Here is a 19189-nt window from a genome sequence, read left to right on the forward strand (position 1 = left end):
TTCAGCCTGAGCTCCAAACATCTCAAACAGTGGAGGGTGCTGAAGCAGCAGATTAATTGCATGTGGTTTTGGAAAGAGTTCGGCAGCACATATATGGTCGTTATATTTGGTGTCCATGTACTTTTGGCCATGTATCTTATATTTTGTATCGTATACTCTTGCTATTTTTTTTTTTTTTTGGCCTCTGGTACTTTCCGTCTTCTACGATCTCTTTTTTTCTCTCTACCCTAACCTTTCCTCTCCCCCTCCCTCCATTTCTCAACATCTCGCCCCACCTTTTCTCGCTCTCTCTCTATCTCTGTCTCTCTGTCTCTGTCAACCTTTCTCTCTCTCCCTCTCTCTCTGTCTCCCTCTCTGTCTCTCTCTCTCTGTCTCTCTACCTCCCTTTCTCTCTCTGTCTCTCTCTCCCTCTATGGCTCCCTCTCTGTCTCTCTCTCTGTCTCCCTCTCTCTGTCTCTCTCTTTCTCTCTCTCTCTCGCTCTCTCTCTGTCTCCCACTCTGTCTGTCTCTCTGTCTCCCTCTCTCTCTCCCTTCCCCCCTCCTCCCCCCCCGTCTGTCTCTCTACCCCCTCAATCTCTCGGTATCAGTCAGTATTCAGGAACTGAGTCACTGACCGCAGCGTCAGCCCTAGAAACAGACAGGATGCGAGCTCAGTTTTTGGTGCTTCACCACGGTAACGCAGCAGTAGAACCTGCTGAGCACTTTGTCATGTTTGAAGCGTCAACATGCAGCACAGAGTCAGACGATCTCTAACGGCAACATGAAACCAACAGAACTACAGAAATATATCAGAGATTCTATCATATCCATTGATCAAACACGTTTGCTCATAAATTCCTAAAAAATTGAATTGTAGTTAGAGACACACAACACAATAATTCTGTATTTACTGTGTATCAGGATTTATTATGCCAAGTTTAGTTTATGTGTACAAAGAAGATGAAAACAATCCATATCATGCAAAAGAGACAGGCAGCCTTAAATAATTGTTCAAACTCCTCCCACAAAACAAAATAAAACTGAGAATGATATGATTACTCAAGAAAAACAAAAGAAGCAATATATGTAGACATATAACACACACATATACACAAATATATATACAAAATATACTGTATATCCAAAACTACAGCAAACATACAAAGAGTAAGTCAATAAATACAACCAATTTGCATAACGTTGAATCCAGGCTACTACAGAAACCCATTTCAGTGATCTATGTAAGTAAAATAAGCAAAAATGTCCAAACGAGCCGCCATGTTGGTCTGTTTTGAAATCCGGGGGAGTAGACTGCTCCCACATGAAGCCTTTGTCCAATCAGCTGCAGGCATCGTGGCTGTCGGAGGGCGGAGCCTGTTTTCTTCTCTTGTCAGCGGCCATTGAAGAGAAACTGATAACTGACAGTGGCGTGTAATGCTGGGAAGCGGGGTAATCCCTGCCGTCAAACAACGCCACAGTGGACATGTACCATAAGATGAAATGAGAAACTGGGACTTTAAGGCTGGCAGGAATTTTATGCTTTTAATTCAGTTCAATTGAATTTTATTTATAGTAACAAATCATAATAACAGTTATCTCAGGACACTTTACAGATAGAGTATAGACCACACTATAATTTGCAAAGACCCAACAATTCCAGTAATTCCCCCAAGAGCAAGCATTTAGTGTGACAGTGGCGAGGAAAACCTCCCTTTTAGGGAGAAACCTGGGACAGACCCAGGCTCTTGGTAGGCGGTGTCTGACGGTGCCGGTTGGGGGGGGGGTGATGAACAGTGGCAATAATATTCACAATAAAGATAATTGAACTATGACTAGAAATAGTAGTTAATAGTAGTTCATGGCATAGCAGGGCACTGCAGGGCACTGCAGGGCGTTACAGGGCGTAGCAGGGCACTGCAGGGTATAGCAGGACGTAACAGGGCATAGCATTAGGTGACCCATTCAATGATTTCCACAGCAGTGGACGTCCATAGGTGATAAAAAAAAAAAGATGTCTTGATGTCCGACAATAGAGGCAATTTAAATCCTTATTTTGCACAGGTGAATGTGAGTGAATATCTAAACTTCTAACTATGCTAACATAACAAAAGCAAGAGAACATAGACCAGACAGAGTGGGTTGAAGTTAGCTGTAAATGAGCTGGAGGACGTGTCTATGGCTGAAAAAAGAGAGAGAGAGAGAGAGAGAGAGAGAGAGAGAGAGAGAGAGAGAGAGAGAGAGAGACGAAAGGTGAGCCACAAAAATGCAACAACATGAATAACATCATAAATAAAAGGCCTGATCGCACCAGAGAGTGGCACAGTGAGGTTTACTCGTGTGCCTTTGTAAAATATTTGGCTTGGTGACATAGGGAAAACATGCAGAGCTAGTTGGTGAGAAACTGTATAGATGGCGAGCTAACACGCTAGCGAGCTGGAGAAATGCTAGCGCTATTAAGTTACAACTGTGTATTTTCTCTGGCATTTTTTTCTCATAATTGTACATAATTTTTATGAAATAAGGAGTTATTGAAGGGAGATAAGAGCACTTGAAGCTCGCTAGCTGCTAACTCTCATTTAGCAAGGGACGATAAGTTTGAATTTAATTCAAAAGACGTGTTCGTAGCTGTTAAAAAAAATGGTTTAACTTTGCTTTTAATGTCCAATATCATGAACATGTTAAGTTAAAGATTTGAAAGAAGTTTCCTTTCTTTATGAAGTTAAAGCTGTGGTATAGGCACTTTATTTTTGCCGTTGTTGTGCACATATTCCATATTAATCTTTCAGCATATTTTAATTCATGAGGTCTGACAGAAAACTAGACTTCGGGACCACCTCTTGGCTCTGTTTTTAAGCTGTAGATAATCTAACTGTGATGAGAGACTTTGCTCAATCACACATCACGCTTGCTATAGGGAAACATACTTGAACAGGCAACAAAGAGGTTTGTGCTTTATTGTTTGTTGTCAACGTTACCAGAGTGAAGATTTAGTAAAGTACGAGGACTAACCGATATGTTTGGCAAACGTAACACAATGTCTGGTGTGGCTGTTTGGCGCTTGGAGTTGCTGGATGGTAGACTGGGTAAACCCAGTCTTGATTTCTCTTTGCAGCTCAGGCTGGAAACCTGTACGTTTATCTATCCTGCTTCCGTTACAAATCTGCGGGGACCAATCACAAACTGGCTTATCCACCTGGCGTGCTATTGGCGGGTTTAACACGATGAAGATAGCGCAGCGACCAAGCATCCAACTAGATGGATGGTAAACCTTCCCCAAATTTTTTAAAGAGTCAGACAGATTGGCTGACATGTAGCATTACGTTAGTTATAACTGTGCTAAAATAACTAGAACAAGTGGATGTAGACCAGAGGAGAACAGGGTTACTTGAGGAGGAAGGAGAGGGCAGGTCTTCTTCATCTACCCATGGCGGTTGCAACGTCCCAAAGTTTTCAGGTATGAAAAGGGAAACGTTTAATTCACCACTGCCGAAGAAGGAATAATCATCATCTGTATCATCTGTTTCAGTATTTTCATCATTGTCTGCCGTTGTTAAAATGACTGCAGCACCTACAGGTAAATAAGGACAGAAAGAAATATATAAGTTTGTTTGTCTTTTGTTGCGTATGAACCCTTTTTACAGGGCGAATAAGTTATAGGGCCCTATTTTAACGATCTGAAACGCAAGTATCAAACGTGAAACGCAAGTACCTTTGTGGGCGGATCTCGGGCGCTATTGCTATTTTACTGGCGGGATAAATGAGTCTGGCGCCTGACACTAATCTAAAATGGGTTGGTCTGAAGTAGCTAGCTGTGGTTTGGGCGTAACGTGCAATAAACCAATCAGAGCGTCATCTCACATTCCCTTTAAGAGCAGGTGCGCTTGTTCCATGGCGGATTGCTATTATGACGGCAGATTTGCCTGGCGCACGCCAGCTAGAGCTGACCGGGATGCGGCAAAGTAATTAATGCCCGTCTTGACCAGGTGGCGATGTTGCTGCGGCCTCTCGGGCGCATCTCCTCAAGTCTGGAGAGGATTGCTGCAGCCATGGAGCGTGGGCCTCCTAACGCACCACCTGCTCCTGTTGTGCACCTTCCTCTTCCCCCCACTCCATCTCCGTCCACCCATATCGCTCATTGCCACTCCCAGACCCTCAAGTGTCAAATCCCGGCGTAGTTCGACATCACGTCTCCATAAGTCCTCTAATATTTCCTCATTTATGTCATATGTGTAAAACACAACAAGCCACAAAGAATGCTGCGACTTTTTGAGGACTGTACTGTAAAGTGTCTCCTGATCTATCCAAACACCTGAAGTGCATTTTCAGTAATAATTTTCCTTGTAATTATGAATGGTTTACAAAAATGGGAACTGCTGCGTCCGTGTAGATGAGAGAAGCAAAGTGTATGCGCATTGTGCACACGTTACATTATGGCCAAGCATTGGCCCATAAAATAGCATCTGAATAACGCACCACTGACTTTAGACTAGTTTTTTCATGGTCTGTAGCGGAATTGTTTTCTGAAACTGCAAAATAGCACCAGGGAACGTTTTGCGCCTGAACACACCTCCTCTTTTTGCTGAACCGCCCCCGGGAGCACAAGTACATTCCCTAATTTACCGACGTGCGTCTGTGGAGGGAAAAGTCCTCTGTGCGTCGGGTGCAAAATAGAAATGATACATGCGTCGGTGTACAAAGGCAATTGCGCTGGGTGCAAGATAGGGCCCATTATGCACAAGTTGTGAGCAGTTCAATGGAATTTTTCCTTTTCAGATATTGAGTCCTAGAAAGAAAAAAAAAACATTGAAGTTTTGCACATGACAATAATAAGTGGGAAGCTAAAAATAATAATAATAATGGGGGGGAATTATTTTAGTAATCTCATGTCTTATATCATCATCATAACCTTTATTTAAGAATCTCGGAAATCATTGAGGTTTCCCTCATTTTCAATGATGCCAAGATACAAAACATAAAACACATGATACACAAAAAAAGTAAATAATAATCAATGAAAACAGTCACACACAGAAGTGAAGTGATCTGAAATTACCATCTTAAAACGTCCAGGTGGTAGGAAGAGTGTGCAGCTTCAAGGTGAAGTAGGCCTTATAAAACTAACTTTCTGTCATATTTGCTGAAACTGACCCTATGTTCCAGTAGAACTACATGAAGCAGATCATTTAAAAAAAATCAAGCTCCTCTGGCACCACCTATAGCCTGTAGTGTGTATTGCTCCATTGCCGCCGGATATTCTGCCGGATGTTCTTATTTTCATCTTGATGTCCCGTTACCTTCCTCTTTCTTTGTGTTGGCGTTCTAAACTCCGGTGGGTTTATGAGGACTATGGTTAACTGCTCCTCAGATCTCTGCAGGGTAAATCCAGATAGCTAGCTAGACTATCTGTCCAGTCTGAGTTTTCTGTTGCACGACTAAAACAACTTTTAAACATACATGTTCCACAAAAATTCCTAGGCTATTTTGCAGCGGCACCGTGGCTCTGTTCCGCGCTTAGCACTGCCCAAGGCGATTGGGATTGGTTTAAAGAAATGCCAATAAACCAGAGCACGTTTTTCTCCCATCCCGGAATAATGTGTGGACTAGTCAGACCCTCCTCCGCATAGCTGTGGTGGAAGGTCTGGCAATGCGAGACTAGTTCTATGTTAATAAACCATCTGGCGCTTCAGGGGCATGTTCAATCTCAATACGGTGTGCACCGTTTTGCTACGGTTTTCTGGTTAAACGACATGTTTCCTCTGAACGGTGTGCAGCAGTGTGCGACAGGCTTTGAGGTATGTTTTCTCTCGTTCATTGGCTGTTAAGTTGTTTTGAAACCAGTACTTTTACACTTTTACTTGAGTAAAAAGCTTGAGTTGATACTTCAACTTCTACAGAAGTATTTTCAAACCCTAGTATCTGTACTTCTACTTGGGTAATGAATGTGAATACTTTTGACACCTCTGCCCAGGTAAAGTCTTTGTGCTAAGCTAAGCTAACAGCTAATGGCTGCAGCTTTCATATTCACCCAACCAACATGAAAGTGATATCAATCTTCTTTTAATCATCTGTTACTTTGTAGCCTGTAAAGCATAATATGTGAAAGCTGTTGCTGTGTGTTTGTCACATGAGGTTGATATTTTTTGTTTGTAAATTTATATTGTCTGTGGGCTGCGGTGCAATCTGAATTTTCCTCACACTCTTTTCCACGAGGTGTCACTAAAGCCCCAAAGAGCAATCGCACCAGCCAACACGCCCACTGAGGGGGGAAGTTATTGACACATTGAGGCAAAGCTGCTGACAAAAATGTGAATGATTGAGAAGAAAAGAGTAGGTCTGACCTTCAATTTACTTTTTTCAGCTTTCTATATCGACGATAGATTATTGTTAAAAAATGATTCTCAGTATTACAGTAATGGATGTTTTCTATCCATTTTGTAAAAGATGGTAAGTTAAGAAGTTACTGTAAGTGTTCGACCCAAGGGTGTAACTTGAGTTCAACATTGGGGGGTTTGAGATCTCCACATTTCTAGCGAAAACGTTTGTTTCAACATCAAGGGGGGCAAATTATAGTCTGGGTTGCCTCCCCTCCCCCCCCCACCCGAATACTTCATTTCCTGCATGCTGGTGAATTCCTCTGCTACAATTTGTGCCTTTTCTGAATGCCAAATGTTATGTAAATATTATTATTATTATTTAATTAATTAATCTGCTGTATTGTTCAAAACTTTCTGCAGATTAAAAACATTACACATGTTTTGGGATGTTATTTTTTTAGCAATTAATTTTAGCAAACCTAAGAACAAATATTTGCTTTCCACAGCATTTAAACTCTACATGAGAACAAAACAATTTGATTTTGGATAAATGTTCATTATGATCAGAAAAAGATATCAACATTCAGATTTTTATACTTTTTTTCAGCTTCATCACACCAATCCTCCTGTTATAATGTGGTAGATGCGCACTCTGTCGTGCCATTTCAAAAGCAAAACAAATCCAACCCCACTCACCGACGGCCCAAATCAGCAGGAATACCTTCACCGTCGCCAACATCTTCACCTCCTCTCCTCTTCGTCTGGCACCGTATCTCTATTACCTCACATCTGTGTCTGAGTGTTTATTGAGGTTAAAACAGGAACTACTGTAGCTAACCACGCATTGTTGAGACAGTGACAGATTTGCTGTCTCAGCCAGTTTCTTGGTGTCACTTTGTTGCCATACTTGGCTCGTTGAGTGCTGTTCTACCCCACAGAGAGGGGAGGAAGTATTTAGATAATTTACTGAAACTACTGTTACTATAAGGGTCAATATCACACTGAGAAAATACTTAAGTAAAAAGTCCTGCATTCAAATCTTCAAGTTTCATACTGTCAGAAAAAACGCTTTGTAACGATGCATTTTCCATCTTTTTAAAGACTTTTCTTTAAGGAGATTTTCAAAGCATAAAGGAAGACTTGATCCTTCAGTTCATCACAAACATTCAACATCAACACATCTGGAGATACGAGGTTTTCACTGGACAGGAAGGGGAGGAAGTCATGTGTAAAGTAACTGAAGCTGTCAGACAAATGTAGTGGAGTAAAAAGTTGCCAAAATCTACCTTTGTTTGAGTGATTTGATATTGGCTAATAAAATCCCAAAATCAATCTTGTATTATGTTAAAAATGTTAATATAATGTTAGTTGCTTCTTGCTTGTACAATTTCCGGCAGAAGTTATCTGAGAATGTCTTTTCAATCTAAGCAAAATTGGTATTGTAGCTGAAATTACCCTAACCTAATTGATATTGAATCAGAAATGTAATCGAATCGGGACTTCGTGAACCGGAATCGAATAGATTTGGCAAATTATTGGCAATACCCAGCCCTTTAGGCCCTATAGGCCGGGTTATGCCTTCGCCATCTTAGGAAAAGAAATATTGCTTCCGCTGGGTCACGTTCATATGTAATAACACCTTATGATTGTCACCCTTATATTGTTATTGTTTATGCTTTACCTCATTACAAGAAAAGGCCTCGGCAGCTTGCAGAGCCAAGACCACTGATACCTCCAAATACATTTAGTACCCTTTTCTAAATCATGGCATCACCAAATAATAACAAATGGAAGAAGAAACCAAAATCTTCAAGTTGTTTTCTGGCTTTCTAAAAAAAAATCATTTTAATTATTTCCACATCATTTTGGCAATAATTTATTATTTTTAAAAGCAGAGGCGCAGAGACCATAAAAAGAAAAAAACAAACATGTCCCAGCTGTGGCTCACCAGCAGGTGGCAGGATCAACAGCCGTCCATCCCATAATACTCTCCATGGTAACCCAGTTTGTATTAGGGAGAGAGGCTGTGAGTGTGAAGGCTGCAATGACATGGGCAACGGGCAAAAGCAGTCGGTGTAACTTTTCAGTTCAGATCAGTTTGAAGAAGTTTGAAGACACCGAGAGAGATTATGGTCCGTGAAGGTGCGCGGTCATCCAGGTCGTAGTTACCCAAGGAAGGGTTCAAAATCAACAGCAAGTGGACTCGGTTAAAGGTGCTTCGAAGACATTTCGTCCCTCATCCGAGAGACTTCCTCAGTTCTGACTGATTGGTAAGGAAATCTGGCTTCCTTCGTTAGTGCTCCTGGTTGTTCTGAAACACCATGGGTGGATCCCAAGTCTCTTATTTGATATCTCCTCGCTTGAACCGGAAGGCCTTCCGGAAGTTCTGGCCCTCCTCACTTCCCCTAAGTTGCATCCACGTTTCTTTTCTTGCTTCCCTTCATGCGAGGAGAGAGGAAACGAGGAAATGGGTTTTAGAGGGATGAGACGTCTTTTCCGGCTTCCAGGAAGGCTGTTCTCGTGTTTCCTCGCTCATAGCTCCTCAGTGATCCCTCCTCCGTCCTCCCTCCTTGCTCCTCGGGGCAGGGATAAGACCTTTGACATGGCCTTCACAAGGAAGGCAAGAATGACTTCTGGTTTAGCCGAGGAGCACGGAGATATCAAATGAGAGACTTTGGAAGCAGCCGCTGCGCGAGGATACACGAGAGCAGCCTTCCAGGAGGCCGTGCAGCTAAAAGTTGTTGCTAACTCCGCCCATACAACTGACAAATACACGTGATGCTTCAGAGGAAAGGACGTCTCACCCACACATTTCTTCATTTCCTCTCCTTGCATGATTTCCTCACGACTCTCCCCTGCTTCCTCGTTGGGACGGACTAAGACGTGAGGAAGGGAAGCAAGTGGAGGAAACGTGAATGCAATTTAAGGACCTGGGACATACCCCAGGAGAAGAACAGTGTTTTTAGTTTTTGTATTGCTGTGGGTGTATTGCTGTGGACCTGAGGAAGAGCAGTGTCAAATGTGAGCTCTTGAGATCCACAGGGCATATTAATTTTGTGCGTTTTGCCACCTGAAGGCTCAGATAAATGATATCTTTTGTAAGCAGGAACTCAAATCTTCCTTCTTTCCCACTTGACCTGAATGCAGCACAGGTGAACACTACAGGAGCATGACAGCAAATCATTTCGGGTGAAAATGGGACAAAACTGATAGAAATTTGTGGACATAAAATCACACACTTCACATTAAGAACAATGAAATGCACATTGCTAGAAGTTCAAGTGAGAAAAAGATTTGATGCAATACTCAACAATTTAATGTTTCTTGCACTAAAATCTCTGTTTGGTTAAAGTAAGGCTTTGTCATTACTCTGTGTGTGTGTGTGTGTGTGTGTGTGTGTGTGTGTGTGTGTGTGTGTGTGTGTGTGTGTGTGTGTGTGTGTGTGTGTGTGTGGTTAAATGAACAACAGGAAAACATAAACAGGTCGAGATGCTCTGCCGCTTTCATCTTTCATTTTCAGTATTAAAACTTCATACATCCGCTTCAAAGTGCTCTGAAAAGCTACAAAAAGAAACTGCAGCTGTTGGACAAATAGTTTGAAACAAGAATACTGGACCATGTGCTTTAAAGGTGAACTGAAATACAGATGAAGCCTCTTCTTTATATAGACGCACAAAAACAGGAGGGACAAATATAAGAAGTTCAACCAAAGAGCTTCTCTGAAAAACACACATCTAGTTTGGTTTGTTTAAAAATCCAGACATTAAGTTAACTAACGACTGTAGTGTATTTTTTAACTCTTCAGTTGCACAAAAAAGGAGAATGAAGAGAAAGAAGAAAAAACAAGAAGGGAGTAACTTGTAAAACATAAATGAATTGAAAAAAGGATTAAGTTGAGCAGGTAATAGTCTCCTTCCACCAGTCTACTGTCAACAACCTAACATTTATTTCCACATTTAAAAATAAAAATGTCACTTGGTGAAAAAAATGTCACTCCATGTTTTCTGACAAAGACTTCAGAAAACAGCGTAGAAAACGTTTTGCGCTGATCGCCCCCCACACATTTATATAGAAAACTTGATTCATCTTCAAAATAATCTCTTTCAAATCATTTTCATCAACATATAAATATCATTCACACTCAAAGGGAAAACATCAAAATATTCAAGTGCTGCTAGGAAAATAAACATACTGTATATACAAATATTTTTACTGTAATATCTAAAATGGAAGTAATCTCTCTGTCCTTTAATTATCTCGACAACCGTTCATCCGATCGACTTCACTCTTGAGCCGGTGTATTGCTGTGGACCTGAGGAAGAGCAGTGGTCGAATATGAGCTCTTGAGATCCACACGACATATTAATGTTGTGCGTTTAGTGCATTATGTATACACTGTGTAGTGTATTGAGAGGGGACCGCTATAAACTGTTACACCTCGGAACGGCATGCTGGGTACAGCATACTCTCCATCCGTTGCAGTACATTCAACTCAAACTTTTCAAGCATTACCAATAGAGTTGGGTACCAAAACTTGTGCCAATATGGCACCGGTTCCTAGATGGGTCGCCATTTCGGTGCCTCATTTCAGTGCCACATAAGTGCCCGCGCTGCTCTCTGGTGCTCTGAAACAGACGTTACAGGCAACAGAAGCATCACTGCATATGACGCTAATTAACACTGCACTTGGCAGCAGATAACATTAGCTAGTAGCTGGATTAAACAGTTAAAATGCTGACTGCTAAGCTGTTTAACATGTGGCTGTGTTTAACTGGAAAGGATTCCTACATCGGTACAAACAACAGTGTGCAGCTAAAGACACAGAGAAGACTCGCTGTACCATGGCTACTGCCAGAGTCGGAGTTTTCGGAGAAACAACACCGACGGGACGTAATGTTGCGTTCAATTGCAACTTGTAAGCTCCTGGTGTTAAAAGTTAATGTAAACTACCCCTTCTGCCATCTTGTGGTTCTTAATCGTTTAACAGCAATTGACTGGAAATAATTTATTGTTATCACATTTTAAATAAATTATTAAAATGTGACCATACGGCCTTAATGTCAACGACTGTCGTCAGTTCAGACACCGCTTTAAAAGTATCGTTTTTGCACTGGTATCGAAAAAAACAAAAAACATACCCAATCCTAATCAGCAATCTAACTTTCGGAATAAAGGAGAAGACATACTTTATTAGTCTTGCAAGGGGTAATGACTTTTTTTTTGTGCTTTTGTTCTTAGAAACAGCCTGATCCCAAATAGCTAGCTGTTAGCAAAGGTTGCAGATACTCTAAGATATACAACTATGTCACGGCAGGTTTATTGCTCAGGACCCAAGGAAGCGCAGTGTTGAGGGTAAAGTTCTTTTGGATAAGCGGTTCTCAGGAAAGCTGCAAGCAGCAATCGGCCCGTTCCCAACAGGCACGTTTTTTTAACGGCACTGCACTGGTCCGCATAAGTTACTCACACGTGTAATATCATTTGTGTTGCATGTTTTGTGCTTATTTTTTTTCATTACAAGCCCTCCATCTCCTGCTGGAGGCTCCTTCGATACGTTTTCATCAGTACTTGCTCACGGGCACAATAATGGCGATTTCTCAGGCAGATATTTACAGCTGGACAGAGACTTAAAGCCACTCCCATTAATCCTCTGTAGAAGAGTCCAGTGTGATGCTGTGCTCCTGGGCTATGGCGGCCAGCTCTTTCAGAAACTCGGCACAGAATGATGGCGAACACACGGCTCTTGGCATGAGGGGGGATGTGAGGGCACGGCGGCAGGACGGCAAGAGGAGGCAAAGCCAGAGCGTTCCTCACGGAGCCATTAGCAAGAGATGGGTCCAGGATAATGTCGCGGCCCTGAGACTGGAGGCACTCTGAAAAACATAACGTGACACTGTGACTGGAAATGTGACAGGAAAGGCTTCAGCATGCTTCAATCAAAGTGTGTGTACGATAGATAAATCTATAACGAATCAAAGGTGCTGCTTTCGACACTTCATGCGGCACATTCATGACGTTGAGTTCAACTTCAACATCTGTCTGTCAGCACACAATAAGGCTCACTAATCAACACATCTTATCTTTGTTTCATCAGTACAAAAACCAATGAGTAAAAAAATTACAAGTTGCATTTCTACAGGGGGGTTATGTTTGGGAGCATTGACATCCTGTAGTCGCCGCTAATAATGTTACTGCAATTCCACTACCAGTGTTTGTTGACGTGTGTGTTTATTAACCTCTAAACTTGCTGTCTTGGTCTTTAGCCAACAAGAACCTCCATGCCTGGGTGACCAGGCCAGGATAGTCTGGTCTGGCAGCCACGTAGCGCTCAATCTGATCATGCACCGACACCAACACCTACAACATACACACAAAGACAGAAAGTATTATTTCGATGCCTGAAACAATGGACTTAGACGTGTGTGTGTGTGTGTGTGTGTGTGTGTGTGTGTGTGTGTGTGTGTGTGTGTGTGTGTGTGTGTGTGTGTGTGTGTGTGTGTGTGTGTGTTGGTGTTACCTGGTACAGTGTGCGTACGTTGGGCTGGTTGTGTGTGTCTGTGCTGAGCAGGAAAGATCTCAGAAGAGGTTGCGGGTACGACACCAGCTGGGCCAGGATGCCCGTCACCAGCAGGTTCACAGCAATGGAGTTTTCCAGGAGGTTCTCAAGCCGGGACAACAGGACGCTGATGAACGGACCTGTCGCATCACAGAGAAATACAGGTTAGTGTGTGTGTGTGTGTGTGTGTGTGTGTGTGTGTGTGTGTGTGTGTGTGTGTGTGTGTGTGTGTGGGGGGGGGGTGGGGTGGGTGGAGAGAGAGAGAGAGAGAGAGAGAGAGAGAGAGAGAGAGAGAGAAATAATATAGTCTGGATCAACTTGATGCAATATGAACTGATTTCTTTGGAGTTGGATCAAAATATAGACAAGAGTTTCCTGAAGAGCTGCAAAGATGAACTGATCAATTGATTAGTTGTCAACTATTAAATTAATCACAACTATTTTACTGTAATAGTTGATTAATTGGTATGAGTAATTTGTCCATGAAAAATAGTAGAATTTGTTAAATGTGAATATGTTCTAGTTTCTTCTCTCCTCTGTGATAGGAAACTGAATATCTTTGAGTTGTGGACGTAACAAGACATTTGAGGACGTCATCTTGGGCTTTGGGGAACACTGATCCACATTTTTCACCATTTTCTGACATTTTAGAGACCAAACAACTAATCCATTCATCACAGATTAATCAACAATTAAATTAACGTTAGTTGCAGCCCTAATTTTACTATATCTACCTCTTGTTTGATGTCCAACTACAATGTCATTTTTTAAAGATGGAACCACAAAGCCGCTTTATATTGATCTAATGGACACTTTGTTTTTGCTTCAGGAAGCATTTTTATTCACTTTACCATCTAATTTACTTGTGGTTGAAAACACAGACCTGTAAAGGGAACTGCGTGCCTCCTGCTGCCTTTCTTACTGCTGCTCGTCCTCTCCTCTCCTTCCTCTTCCTCCTCCTCTTCTACCTCATCCATCGCCTCTTCTTCTTCATCCTCTCCGTCTTCCCACGAGGAGCTAAAAGCAAATTCCTCCTCCTCTTCCAGTCTTTGCCTCAGCGCTCGGACCCGCCTCCTGAATGTGCTAATATCGTTTGTGATGTCGTCACAGTCTGGCTCCACCCCTAAAGAGAGCATGAGCTCGTGGTATCGGGACAGGAAGTCATCGTTATTGGCGACTTTGTTACCAGGCAGATTGGGAGACTTTGCGTCAGCCACCGAAGGGTGACTCAAAGATGGCTCAGATTCCGAGTGGCCATTGGGTAAAGTCACTAAACATGGCATGGGATGTGTGTTGTGTTCATGCAGTGTGTGATTTACAGTATTTGTGAAGTCACTCAGGTTGCAGTTTTGGTTAAACAGATCGGCGTCTTCATCGGAATCATCACATTCGTCGATGATGTAATTCTTAGCGTTAAAACCATTCGTGAAAAACTGACGATCTCCTTGTGCATCAATCCTCTTTATCTCATCTTCCTCCTTCCTTCTCCCAAAGTCCTCACTACTCCTCCTCACCTCCTTCACATAATCCTCACTCCTTCTTTCCTCTTTCCCTCCATCCTCGCTCATCCTCCTTGTCGACATTATGCTGTTAACCGTTTCCATCACCGTCCTCCCGGTTGTCGTTAGCATTGATGTTAAAGTTGTTGTCGTCGCTGCCGTTGACATCCATTGGCTGTTTGAAATGCTTCCACGTGCCCGTCGATTTGCTGCCATGATTCGCTCCAAAATGGCCGCCTTTGTCTCTCTCTGGGCGACTAGATCGTAGACCAGAACGTCGTCCTCAAACTCGGATTCCTCCACGTACGAGCCGTGCACCAGCTTGGTCGCAGTGCGTTGCATTTCCTGGATGTGTCGGGGAGGTAGAGGCGTCGCAGTGCATCTTTCGCCCTCCATCGCCACGCCAGCGTTTGCTACTGCTGTGTTTATAAATGCTGATAAAGAGGGATCGTCATCTGCAAAAATGTCGTCCCATTCCAGCTCCAGGGCAGAGCCGGCTCGTCCCGCCTGATTGCCGGTGGAGACGGTGTCTAAGGACGAGGGTGTTGGGGAGAGCGCTGAGGGGGGAGGAGTGATGACCAAAGAGCAGATGGAGTCACTCTCGACTTGCAGTACAATCTCTTCCTCATCTTCTATGTCGTCCCCGGGGGTTTCCGATCGGTTTTCTTGAGGCGGAGGGTCGATCCCGTCATACGGAGACGACCAGAACCGGCATGCCCTGCAGACGAAACAAAATCATCAGAACGGAAGATGTTGGACATAGAAAATAATCTCTTATTTGGATGTACGGATCGTCTGTTGGTTGGTTCACCACTTTGGTCCAGGTTGAAATATCTCAACAACTATTGGATGGATCGCCATGACATCTTGTACAAACATTCATGTTCCCCTGAGGATGAATCCTAGTGACTTTGGTGATCCCCTTACTTTTCCTCTCGTGTCACCATGAGGTTGACATTTGTGGTTTTGAGTCAATTATCTCTAAAACAATTGGATGGATCGCCATGAAATCTTGTACAGAAAGTGGATCACATTACCAGAGGTGGGTAGTAACGAGTTACATTTACTCCGTTACATTTACTTGAGTAAGTGTTTGAAAAAAATATACTTCTAGGAGTAGTTTTAAATCACTATACTTTTTACTTTTACTTGAGTAGATTTGTGAAGAAGAAAATGTACTCTTACTCCGCTACATTAGGCTACAATGAGCTCGTTACTTTTCTTTTTACCTCTTTGGTATTCAACGCGTCATTGTTTTTATGTACGCCTCATTTTAATGTTTTATTTTGACAGAGAGAGAGACTTCCGCTAAAGGCTCTAACACGTGACTGTGTTTCACCAATCAAACGTAGTTGTGCAGTCTCGTCTCGTGCCCATACTCAAACTCAGCGGCGGGGACGGTGACAGACGGGTTAGTTTACAGTCGCAGCAAAACAAAAATGGCAATGTCAGAATCAACCATCGGCAATGCAGACACAGACGAGGAGGAACAGCCCAGAGGCCAGATCAACATGTCCTGGATTTCTTTCAGTTCCCCGGCTTCACCTAACCCTAACAACCGCGGCCCCGCAAGCTGTTTCATGACCACTGACATATACAACGGTGGTTAACAACTAGTTCAATCAACCCAGGGTTTCCCAATCCAGCGGCACGTGTTCACATAAAAGAGGTGATGTTTGCACAACACGACCAATAGCCACATATTTTACATAAGAAGAGCAAACTATAATTCTACATAAATATGAAGAACACAGACACGGTTTTACAGGCAAAACGCAATACAGTCGCTGCTTCCTAAAACAGGATGACAGCTGCAAAAAAATAAAAATAGCCGACGCGTGGCCGCACAACTCTTACTATCAATATCACATCCCCATCAGTCAGGCACAAGATCTGACCATAATTACACTTGTACTTTCCATAAACTGCCGTTGCTTTAGCCTTTTATTTCAGTTGCAATCCTGGCAGAGGTAGCGGCTCGGGAGAGCAAATAAAAAATATAAAAAACATAATTCAAAACCCGTCGTATGACACACACGTCAAATATACCCATCAGGGAATGTTAACGGGGCTGTCGGTCTCTAAATGTTTTTTGTATGAGCTCTCTCTCTCTCTCTCTCTCTCTCTCTCTCTCTCTCACCATCTCTCTCTCTCTTACCTTAGTAAAAGTACCAAACAGCAGCTACATTACCTTGTTCTAGTTCTGCCTGCAGAGCCTGGTAAAAAAAAGTATTTGTGTTACTTGTGCTTATGTATTATTATTTTATTGATTTTATTTTTTAAGTACTTGAATTTACCTGGATTATTTTAATTTAAACTATTTTGTAATTAATTCATTAATTTAAATGTATTTAATTGATTGGATGAACTATAATTTGCCTAAAGATGATTATTTTGTATTTTTGTCCGTCTGATTGAATGCTTGTGTTAAAAAATAAATCAGACGTTACTCAACAGTTACTCAGTACTTGAGTAGTTTTTTCACCAAGTACTTTTTTACTCTTACTCAAGTAATTATTTGGATGACTACTTTTTACTTTTAATTGAGTCATATTATTCTGAAGTAACAGTACTTTTACTTGAGTACAATTTTTGGCTACTTTACCCACCTCTGCACATTACTCCAGTTCTGAAGTCTTTGCACTGGCTTCCTGTCCCTCAAATAATTGATTTCAATATAATGGTTTATAAATCACTAAACGGTTTAGGGCCAAAATACATTTCTGATCTGCTACTACACTATGACCCACACAGACCTTTCAGGTCGTCTGGGACAGGTCTGCTTGTTGTCCCCAGAGTCAGAACTAAACAGGGAGAAGCAGCGTTCAGTTTTTATGCTCCGCATATCTGGAACAAACTCCCAGAAAACTGCAGGTCCGCCGCAACTCTCAGTTCTTTTAAATCAAGGCTGAAGACGTTTCTTTTTCATGCTGCCTTTCTTTTTGAACCGAACACAAAAGGCACCACTGAAAAAGTGCAGTTTTCTACTGATATTTTCTGATGTTTTTTGTGATATGTCGCAGACTTTTTCAATGTGTTTACTGTGCAAGTTGATATCACAATGATTATTACAATGATTAAAAAAAGGATTTATTTTGCAGCCGACTTTGGTAATCCCTCTGGTGCCACCATGAGGTTGACATTTGTGGTTTTGAGTCAAATATCTCGACAACTATTGGACGGATTGCCATGAAATCTAGTACAAACATTCATGTCCCTCTCAAGATGATTTGTAACCATTTTGATAATCCTCTGACTTAACCATGAATTTGAGACTGACCTGTGGGAAATGGAGATGGCCTGTTGGGCGTCCCAGAGGTAGTGGAGGTAGTTTACATCCATCAAAAAGTCTGAACCACGGCAGTACCCGACACTGTCTGATACGGACAGATCTGACGCAGACCGAGAGTTTAAGTTAGCATGATACATTCGTCAAAGAGGATTTACCTGTGTGTGTATGTTCAGTTGTACTGACCTGCTCCTTTGGGCCAATGGACGTGCTCTGAGTGTAGGTCTGCGTTCATGTTGTGGAGGTTCCCAGGGCACCAGGAGGGCAAGAGGAGCAGAAACGAGGCGGCGCTGGAGGAGTAACAGTCTGTCTGCTTTAAGGAGGAGCGCTGCTTCCTGCTCAGGTGGCTGCAGGGAATCAGATATCTGAGGACACACGGACACTGCTCAGTCCCAGAATGCATCACTACCAGAAGAGATCATTACTGTCCCATGTGGCTAATAGCCCTGGGGGGAAAACACCAACTGTAACTGTCGGTGGCCATTATATTATGAATGCTGGGAGCTGCAGTTGTGTTTTTACTCCCATTGGCCACAAGAGGAAGCACTAAGCTTCAAAAACGACTTGAAGAGGCCACACAAATGTGTGGGTTTGTCTTTGCTTCATAAGTTTAACAGTATGTTTCTCTTTTACAAGAGAAAACGCTTTAAGGATAAGTAGTTAGTTCTACAAAGGTATATGCAAATGTAAAGGCTGTGCGCTGTAAGAGCAGTGCACAGCTTTCATGAGCTTTACAATGAGATGAACCCTAACAACCACAGCTTATCATTACGTGTCTGATTAGTATTCTAGCTAACATTTCAAAAGTTACTAAATGAAAACACTTCAATACAATTTTGTATTTTGCACACATTAGCTGTCAGTTTTATATGAGAGATCCTGGTGAACCCACTGGGCAGATGAACCAAAATCTAATAGTGTTTTCTTTATTTCCAAGGACCTATGGACCTGTGAGACTGACCTGAACACCAGCTGCAGCATGACGTCTTCACAGAAGAAACCAATCAGAGTCCTGAACAGAGCCAGCGACACCGTACCCAGCTGATGGACACCCAAAAAGTTCAAGGTCATCTCACAGATTAGGAAGTATAAAGCAGTCAACCGCAGCAGAGAGCACGTGTTACCTGGAAAGGTGTGTTGACTCTGCTGACCAGTGTGTCCAGGATGTGCACATTGTCGTGTGTGTGCAGCAGGACGAAGGACAGGAAGCTCTGGAGGAGGGCGGGCTCAGAGATGGAGCGCAGGAACAGATCCAGGTACGCCGTGGTGGTCATCACCTCCTCCACTGTCAGCTACACACACATTCATAATTAATAATCTCTATGGTAACACTTTATAATAACCATCGCAAACTTAAATTAATAGTTATTTTACTAACAAGAAAATCATAATTAATAATGTTTACCAATTTTGCCTTGCCCTTTAGTGAGTTATGGAAACGAACAACAAAGGTAAAGCATGCGGGCTCCGACGGGACTTCATGGTGCATTCATGTGCTCCTTGTTAAACTCATTGGGCATTCAAGTGTGCCTTGTAAACTTTGAGAAACTCAAAC

At 42.4% G+C, this 19189-nt stretch overlaps 2 protein-coding genes and 1 long non-coding RNA gene across 3 annotated transcripts in view; 1 reads left to right on the plus strand and 2 right to left on the minus strand.

Moving 5' to 3' along the window:
• Positions 1–19189, plus strand: part of LOC120572171 — a 284405-nt gene that overhangs the window by 25885 nt on the left and 239331 nt on the right. The gene's annotated exons all lie outside the window — the stretch shown is intronic.
• Positions 1852–7137, minus strand: LOC120572174. Its single transcript, XR_005641379.1, has 3 exons — positions 6990–7137; positions 3365–3547; positions 1852–2158 (listed from the first exon to the last, which is right to left on the minus strand). It is a non-coding gene; the product is annotated as an uncharacterized LOC120572174 (long non-coding RNA).
• Positions 8154–19189, minus strand: part of LOC120572157 (protein FAM160A1-like) — a 31081-nt gene continuing 20045 nt past the window's right edge. Inside the window, exons 10-17 of the mRNA XM_039821322.1 lie at positions 18759–18926; positions 18596–18675; positions 17821–17999; positions 17626–17737; positions 13730–15063; positions 12808–12986; positions 12527–12647; positions 8154–12163 (exon numbers count right to left, since the gene is read on the minus strand). Coding sequence (XP_039677256.1) covers positions 11805–12163; positions 12527–12647; positions 12808–12986; positions 13730–15063; positions 17626–17737; positions 17821–17999; positions 18596–18675; positions 18759–18926 — 2532 coding nt within the window. The 3' untranslated portion in view covers positions 8154–11804. The remainder of the gene's footprint in view (positions 12164–12526; positions 12648–12807; positions 12987–13729; positions 15064–17625; positions 17738–17820; positions 18000–18595; positions 18676–18758; positions 18927–19189) is intronic.

This window comes from Perca fluviatilis, chromosome 14 (assembly GCF_010015445.1).
Source record: "Perca fluviatilis chromosome 14, GENO_Pfluv_1.0, whole genome shotgun sequence".
In the NCBI taxonomy this organism is placed as follows: domain Eukaryota; kingdom Metazoa; phylum Chordata; class Actinopteri; order Perciformes; family Percidae; genus Perca; species Perca fluviatilis.